This window comes from Capricornis sumatraensis, chromosome 17, assembly GCF_032405125.1.
Source record: "Capricornis sumatraensis isolate serow.1 chromosome 17, serow.2, whole genome shotgun sequence".
Classification (NCBI taxonomy): domain Eukaryota; kingdom Metazoa; phylum Chordata; class Mammalia; order Artiodactyla; family Bovidae; genus Capricornis; species Capricornis sumatraensis.
This window is the reverse complement of record NC_091085.1, coordinates 65,100,663-65,109,187: the sequence shown is the minus strand read 5'-3', so window position 1 is coordinate 65,109,187 and position 8,525 is coordinate 65,100,663. Positions and strand designations below refer to the sequence as shown.

General features: G+C 48.2%; 1 protein-coding gene across 2 annotated transcripts in view; it reads right to left on the bottom strand.

The window, feature by feature from the left end:
* Nucleotides 1–5,156: 5,156 nt before the first annotated feature.
* Nucleotides 5,157–8,525, bottom strand: part of SPRING1 (SREBF pathway regulator in golgi 1) — a 29,076-nt gene continuing 25,707 nt past the window's right edge. The window contains exon 5 of one of the 2 annotated variants that reach the window (XM_068990151.1): nucleotides 5,157–5,270. In XM_068990151.1, coding sequence (XP_068846252.1) covers nucleotides 5,220–5,270 — 51 coding nt within the window. In that variant the 3' untranslated portion in view covers nucleotides 5,157–5,219. Of the gene's footprint in view, nucleotides 5,271–6,108; nucleotides 6,381–8,525 lie in introns of those variants that run through there. The other variant, XM_068990152.1, reaches the window with a different exon arrangement.

The following is an 8,525-nucleotide window of genomic DNA, read 5'->3' as shown; positions in this document are numbered from 1 at the left end:
TCCAAGGCCTTTTGTCTGTGGGTTGGTTTTGTTTTTAATTGCACTCTGCCCTAAGGAAACGGATGCATTTCTTTTTCTAGGGGGAAAAGTCGGCTGCTCCCAAAATCCTGTCTGCCCCAGTTCGGAAGGATCTCACTGCCTCCTCTGCCCGTTGGCAGCTAAAAGGCCCCCTGGCCTCCATCTCTGCAGAGACAGAGGAGGAGATGTGGCGGGAGAGGGGGGAGCCGGGAAGAGTTTTTAAATGAATATATGCATGTGTCTCTCCTGCTAATCACTGGAATGCATTTTCAGGAGAGGTAAGCACAGGGATTAGCTGCAGGACTCCCATTAATGTTAACTTTATATCAGTAATGAGGTGGCGAGGCATGCAACAATCACGGTGGCTAACACGGCGTAATCACAGTGATGAGATACGCGTGCTGGGAAGAGGAGAGGGGGGCGAGACTCGGGAGGGGGGAGGTCGTTCGCTGGTGGGGACGATGACACTGCAGAGGCAGCAGGAGCCGCACTTGAGAGGCGGAAGGGAGGAGGCGGGTGAACCCTGTCGATGGGCTGAGCTGGATAAAGGCAGGCCCCAGCAGGTAGGAAATAATAACAGCAGCTCCCCGGTGAGGTCTTAAGTAGGCCAGGCCAGGTGAGGAGCCCTGCTCTTTTCATGGCATCCTCATGAGGAAATGGAGACCTGGGTTTTATTACCCCCATTGTAGAGATTGGCAAACTGAGTTTTTAAAAAGTGAAGATATTTGCCAAAGCCATGCAGTCAGTGGAAGAGTCCCAGTTTGAAGTCATATTTCTCCTAATTAGCTACAGTTTACAGCATGCCCCCATCACTATGAATATAAGGTGGGAGAAATAACCTGCAAACACCAGACGCTGAAAGAGCAGGACCAGAAGGAGGAAGAAGTGGCTTTGCACACGGGCCCCCTGCCTCCATGACACTGGTTTGCAGCTGTATTTGTAGGGCTCACCACGCCTGACCATAGCCGTCACCTGGAAGTCTCGGTGATGCTGGGAGAGGGGATAGAGAAAAGAATTGCCCTCATTAGCCAAGTTCCAAGTACCGCCTGCAGCCAGGAAAGAAAGCCTCAAGACAACCGCGAACAAAAGCTAGAGTACGCGCTGGCTCTCCAGACCACAGAAATCCTTCTGTTTGAGAATGTATGCTGGCCAGAGACCAGTCACTCTCAACAGAGCCTGGTGGCCTCCAAGGATGTCCTGCAGGCTCATCTGGGTGCCTGCGAAAAATGCCACTTATCCCTGGCAGTGCTTACTCCGCTGGTAGAGGGGCTCTGGAGCCACCCTTCCACCAGACCCCTGGCTTAGGTTTCCTGAGATTTCTTTGTGCTTTAAAGAGCTTGCAGGTGGCCAAGGCAGAGCATTTCAGTGTCCATGACCAGTTAAGGCACACTCTGCAGGCCAGCCCTGCCCCCCTCCATGACCCCTTCCCCTCACAGGTTACTCAGAAGCATGAAGTTCGTAACATTCAACGTGATTACAGAGCACCTGACACGACTGAAGCGACTTAGCAGCAGCAGCAGCACCATGTCCCAGGCTCCATCCTATGCCCCTGGAATACAGCAGGGGACAAATCTAGGTCCCTGCTTTTCTAAAGCTTGCATTCCACTGAAGAAGACAAACAGATCGGATGGCCTGTCAGAGAGCGCCACGAAGAAAAATAAAACACCTGCCGGAGAGCAGTGATTCTCCACCAGGGCGACGCTGCCTCTCCGGGGACAGTGGGCCATGTCTGGAGATATTGTTGGGCGTCACAGTGGGGGTGCCACTGTCATCAGGTGGGGAGGGGTGAGGGACGCTGCCCAACAGCTTACAATGCCCACGGCAGCTCCCACTACAGAAATCGTCTGGCCCCAAATGGCACTAGTACTGAGGCTGTGGACCCTGGCTCAGAGAACACGGATGTCTGGTCTTCAGGGAAGGGGTGAGGGAAGGCCTCTGGAGAGATTCAACCAGAGATCCAGGGGCGGGAAGGATGTCTGTGGGCAGTGGGGAGGCGCCCACAGAGCACACCGCCTGGTGGGCCTGCTGATTCCAAGGGTACATGCCCGGGAGCCTGCGGCTTCCAGCAGGAGAGTGAGATGCTCTCGCTTTCCTTTCCTGAGGGTCCCTCTGTAGGGAGCAAAGGGGAGTGGGAGAACCAGCTGGGAGGCTGCTGGCCTCTTCTAGACCAGAAATGTAGGGGCTTGAATGAGAGCAGGCGAGGCAGGGTGGCAGGAAGTGGTCTGCTGCGGAGCATGCCGTCGAGGTAGAACCTTTGGGACTCGCTCGTGGATTAGAGGAGGATATGGCACAGAGGACTCAAGAGTGATGCTTGGAGCCCCCTCTCCACTAGGTCGCTGGTACAAGTGTGTCCCTGAACAACGTGACTCCCTGCCCCACCCCTCCCCTTAACCCGGTGGTTCTCAGGAACATGAGGCTGTATCTGGGACATCGTGGGACACTGGGACATTGTCACCACTGGGAAGGAGGGCTGCTACTGGCACCTAGTGGGTAGAGGCCAGAGATGCTGCTCAATGCCTTACAGCGCACATAGCAGCCTCCCCGCTCCCACCTCAAAGACTCACCTGGCCTCAGATGCCAGTGGTGGTGAGGCTAAGGAATTCCTCCCCGGTCCCGGGCTGGGCGCCTCCTCTCACATGGCACCTGGCCCTGCCAATTTAGCGGGACTTTGTCAGAGCCTGGAGATTCCCAATCAATGCCCGTCGGTGGCTAAGGTCCATATTAACCACATCTCACTTGCTTCTGACGGTGACACAAATCAGATGCCGCTGCTGTCGCCACCGCCACCACATGAAACGAGACTGCTGGAGAGCAAATTCATTACGCAGCTGTTAAGAGCGACAGAGCATACACGCGTCTCTCCCAGACCGGGGGACCTGGGAGCCGGCCCCGCTGCAAGATTGAGTGGCTGCCCGCCTCCTCTTCTCTGTGACCTTGACGCGCCGGGGCAGGGCCTCTGACGCACAAGCTAAAAATCCGAAAGGCAACACAGGCAAGCGACAAATGGATGGGTTAATGTATTTCATGTCTCCCTTGCCACCAGACTTTCATTCGAAAAAAAAAAAAAACCAACAACAACAAACCTCCATTTTGGGGGCTTAATATCCCAGCTGCTAGGAATCAGATTCAGCAGAAGGAAGAAAGTGTGACATCAACGTAGAGATCTGTTTGTATTCAGTTGCGTTTGCTTAAAAACCGGTTTGGGGTCCGCAGGTTATTCTTGCTGGCTGGGACCTCGAGCAACAAGCGCTCACACTTCCAGGTGGTATCTTTAAGGAAAGCTAATTAGAATTCTTGGCACTTGGAGCACGAAACATTTTACAATTTTCTTCAAAGCAATTTGCCAACATTAGCTAATTAAAACACCCAGCCTTCCGTTGAGGGACAATGGGAAGAAAGTAGAATCTTCATTTCTCAGCATCTGCCGGAGGGTAAAAGCTCCAAATTCCTGTTGCTTCCACTTGGTGGAGGTTTTTCTCTAAAGGTGGCCTTTCGTGGCTGTTAGCGACCTTTTTGTGATCACTGAACAGACTCGGCCTTTTCTAACACTTTGTCTCTAAAATAAGGGACAACACCAAGAAGGGAGGGAGTTTGAACAATTAAGATCGGCCTGCTAAACCAGAGGTTAGTACACTATAGCCTGCAGGCTGAATACGGCTCCCTCCACCCCCCAATTGTCCCTTCACATATGCCTTGACCAAGATCTACCTGGGAGGGTCAGACTGCCCTCAGCCCTGACTGGGTTTATCTCCTGCACCCATCTCCAGGTATCTGTGTCATCAATGGGGCTTCAGCACTCAGGCAGAAGCAAGAACCAGCATATGTTTGCAGGGAGAAAGGCTTCTTCATACAGGATAAACAGCTCAGCCGGGACATGTGCTGGCAGAAGGGCAGAGAGGGCTCAGGAATGAGCACAGATGGCCTTCATTTTCAGCCACTTCTTGCCTAATGCCTTCATCTCACATCGAGATGCAGGGCTGGGTCTGACCCCCACTTCCTGGCCTCATTCAGGGTGAGTTCAGGACTCACTCCCCCGTGTTGGGCACCGCCCCACTAAGTGAGGCCTCGGGTTCAAAGAAGAGCACAGGATGGGACTCGCCAGGTCCCCAGGCTACCTAGGATTGTTGGGAGGGGTCAGGGGTCACCAATGGAGCTAATTTCCTCTGGTCCTGAGGTGTCTGATGGAACAACAGATGTGACTTGTTGGCTTGGGGTCGGTAGAGACATTCAAGACACCCCCTTCCATTTCTCCCCCAGCCTCACTGGCACATGCTTATCTGTCTTTATCCCAAGCATTGTTTGTGTAGAGTAGCTTGAAGGGTCCTTATTCATCCAAGACAAAACTGCTTTACGAGGGTATGGGAAAAGCTGCTCTTGGCCACACTCCCAGCATCCCCCTTATAACAAGGCCCCTCTGCCAGTCGGCCCCTTGAGGAAGGAGCTGGTGGAGGCAGAGGTGGGGGTGACCGGCAGACAGGAGGAGGGCATTGCCTAGAGATGCTGCACAGGCCTTTCAGGATTGGAGGACAATGCAGGTGTGCCCACAGGCTCACAAGCTGCCACGCGCAGGACTGGGGTCTTGCAGGACAGACCAGAGTGGGCTCAAGCAGACCACTAACTTAGGGTATCAAAACAAAGACACCACAGACTCCTGCAGTGGCCAGGCTTTTAGCTTAGTCCAAACCCCTCATTTCACATTTTGCATCCACTCAACTGCATTAACCCTAACCCACTAGATGCTTCTGGGAGGCAAAGGGGGCTTCAGAGTCTGTTCGCTAGCCTGAAGTCACAGATTCATGGCAATTCAGGGTCGAAAGACAGGGATGAGTATTTGCTGAGTGTGGCTATGTGTAAGAAACTTTACACACACCATCTATTTAATCCAGAAAGAGCCTTTGAGGAGGGTACTGTCATACTATCATGCCTGTCTCACAAATAAGGAAACAAGCTCCAGAGCAGCTAAGTACTAAGGTAAAACGATGCTACTTGTCCAGGGCAGAACTGGGGTTTAAGCTGGGGTCCTTCTGGCTGAGCCCAGCGTTCCACTTCCTCCGTGGGGTCCCAAGCCCAACACCCTTTCCCAATACATACACCAGCTCTTTGCAAAGCTCACTGTACACACTTTAAAAACAGCTTTATTGGGATGTAGTATAAAATGCACACCTATTTCAAGTGTATTTTCAGTATATTTCTTGGTATATTCAGAGTTGTGCAGCCATCTCTACCATCAACTTCAGATCATTTTCATCACCCTGAAAGAAATCCCACATCCATTAGCAGCTACCCTTAATTCCCCTCATATAGTAATCTGCTTCCAGTCTCTATAAATTCCCTTATTCTAGACATTCCATATAAGTGGAATGATATAACACATGGCCTTTGGGGACTGGCTTCTCTCACTAAGCATCGCATTTTCAACAGTCACCATGCTGTAGCTTGTGTCAATACTCACTCCTTTCTGTGGCTGACTCATATTCCCCTGTATGGATGGTGCACATTTTTATCTGTTGATCTGTTGATGGGCATTTCGATTGTTTCTACTTTTCGGTTGTTGTGACTAACACTGGTATGAATATTGGTGTAGGTGTTTTTTTGCACATTCTTCTAATAATCACATTTTTACTCCTTTTATTAAAGATTGAAAGTTATAAACACCTGTTCTCTCATTGAACAACAGTGCAAATATTCGTTGAAATGACTGAGGCATTTACGATAGGAGAAGCAGTTGGGTGTGGTGAAGGAAAAGTAGGTCGGGAGTCAGGACACAGAATTTTTTTTTTCTTCATTCAATGAAGATTTATTAAAATAGAGTATAAGGCATTATATTGGATACCAAAGATTCAGTTCAGTTCAGGTCAGTCGCTCAGTTGTGTCCGACTCTTTGCGACCCCATGAATCGCAGCACCCCAGGCCTCCCTGTCCATCACCAACTCCCGGAGTTCACTCAGACTCACATCCATCGAGTCAGTGATGCCATCCAGCCATCTCATCCTCTGTCGTCCCCTCCTCCTCCTGCCCTCAATCCCTCCCAGCATCAGAGTCTTTTTCCAATGAGTCAACTCTTCGCATGAGGTGGCCAAAGTACTGGAGTTTCAGCTTTAGCATCATTCCTTCCAAAGAAATCCCAGGGCTGATCTCCTTCAGAATGGACTGGTTGGATCTCCTTGCAGTCCAAGGGACTCTCAAGAGTCTTCTCCAACACCACAGTTCAAAAGCATCAATTCTTTGGCGCTCAGCTTTCTTCACAGTCCAACTCTCACATCCATACATGACCACCAGAAAAACTATAGCCTTGACTAGACAGATTGTACATCGTAATTGTTCCATCATTTATTTTTTTTTTAATTGTTGCCCATTCTGTCCTAGAAAACAAAGATCAGTCACTTATCTTCCTAGGGCCTCACTCTCAACAGCAAAGTGGAAACAATACATAGACCTGGGTATACCTGGGAGGGCTGGGCAAAGCTGGCAAAATGGTACACCTGTGAGAGTCCTAGCCTATCAGGGACTCAACAAACATAATAATTTGACCCAAATGACGCAAGAAATGACTTGTATCCATTTGCCTTTCCACACTGAAGGTAAAGAACTGCTTCCTACTCGACAGTAAAAATGTTTAACACACTAGGAATTGCCTGTAGAATGAGAGACACACAAGCTTCCCTGCCTTATAGAAAACAGGTTCACTTTTTGTAAGTGGCTGAATTTTTAAACATTACCTCCAAAGGTGAAAAGACCTTAAAGCAACAGGAGTAGGTCAGAATGAAAAGAGTTAATTGGTACCTGACAAACTGCCATGGAGAAAGGAAAAAACAAAAAGAACTTCCATAAAGCCTTCAAGTTTCTGGCATTGCACTTTTCCAACTTTGCCAGAAGATGGCGACACGGTCCCACAAGGTTGCATTACTGCAACGCTGGCGATCAAAGGACAGGGACTTGGAGGGCAGCTAAGTTGTGCTGTATGGAGACTTCTGCTCCTTGTCAGTTGCATTGCAGAGGTCTGGGCACCGCTAAGCACATTCGTAGGGGAGGAAAAAAGGACACATGGAACAATGATGTGTTTACAAAGGCTGCAGGAATCTAATGCAATTTGCAAACGGCTTGAGGTATAAATCCAGATGTCACCAGAATAAAGATATTGGGGGTGAGGGTGGGCACGAAGACATTAAAACAAAGAACATTATGCAATTAGTATCAAACAATTATCTTTTTATGCTACATCTATTCCAAGGAATATTATCATTCATTAAAAATCAATTAGCATCACAATATGACACCAAAACCACAAGCAACCAAAGAAAAATTAAATTGAACTTCATCAAAACTAAAACTTTTATGCTTCAAAGAACACCATCAAGAAAGTGAAATGACAATCCATAGAACAGGAGAAAATGTTTGCAAATCATATATCTGACAAGGGGCTCATATCTAAAATACATAAAGAAGTCTAACAATTTATAAAGACAACCCAATTTTAAAATGGGCAAAGAATTAAGATAGACACCTCCCTAAAGATGTCCATGTGGCCACTAAGTACATGAAGAGATGTTCAGCATCATGAGCCATCAAGGATACGCTAATTCAAAACCCCCAACGAGATACCACTTCATTATCATTAGGATGACTACAATATCAAAGACAAGTGTTGGCAAGGGTGTGAAGTAATCGGAATCCTCGTACACTGCTGGGTGGGAATGTAAAGTGGTACAACTGCTTTGGAAAACAGACTGGCAATTCCTCAAAAGATGAAACCCATATCATAACCCAGGAATTCCACTTCTAGGTATATGCACAGAAGGGAACAGCAATCGTATGTCCACCTAAAACTTGTACACAAATGCTCAGAGCAACGTTATTCACAATAACCAAAAATGCCCATCAACTGATGAATGGATAAGGAAAAGGGGGTCTATCCATACCGCGGAACATTTAGCCATAAGAAGGAATGAAGTACTGACACATGCTATAACATGAGTGAACTTTGAAAACACGCTAGGTGAAAGAGGTTAGTAACAAGCGACTACACGGTGTGCAATTCTATTTATGTGAACTATTCAGAATAGGTCAGTCAGTAGAGACAGAAGGTAAATTGTTGCCACAGGCTGGCAGGGAGGAAGAATGAGGAATGACTGCCAATAGGTATGGGGTTTCTTTCGGAGGGATGAAAATATTCTGGAATTAGTGGTAGTGGCGGCACAGCTTTGTGAACAGGAAAGAATACTGAACTGTATACTTTAAAAAGGTGAATGAACTCTATATGAACAATTCAACTAGAAAAATAAATTTTTAAAAAAGAACAAAGTTCTGATACATGCTATAATTGGACAAGTCATGGAAACATGATGATATAGGAAAGGAGCCAGGCCCAAAAGATCATATATGGTTCCATTGAAATGAAATGTCCAGAATAGGCAGATCTACAGACTGAGTAGGTCAGTGGTCATCTAGGGCTGGACAGATCAGGGGAACTGGGAGTGATAGCTAACAGGTACGGGACTTCTTTCTGG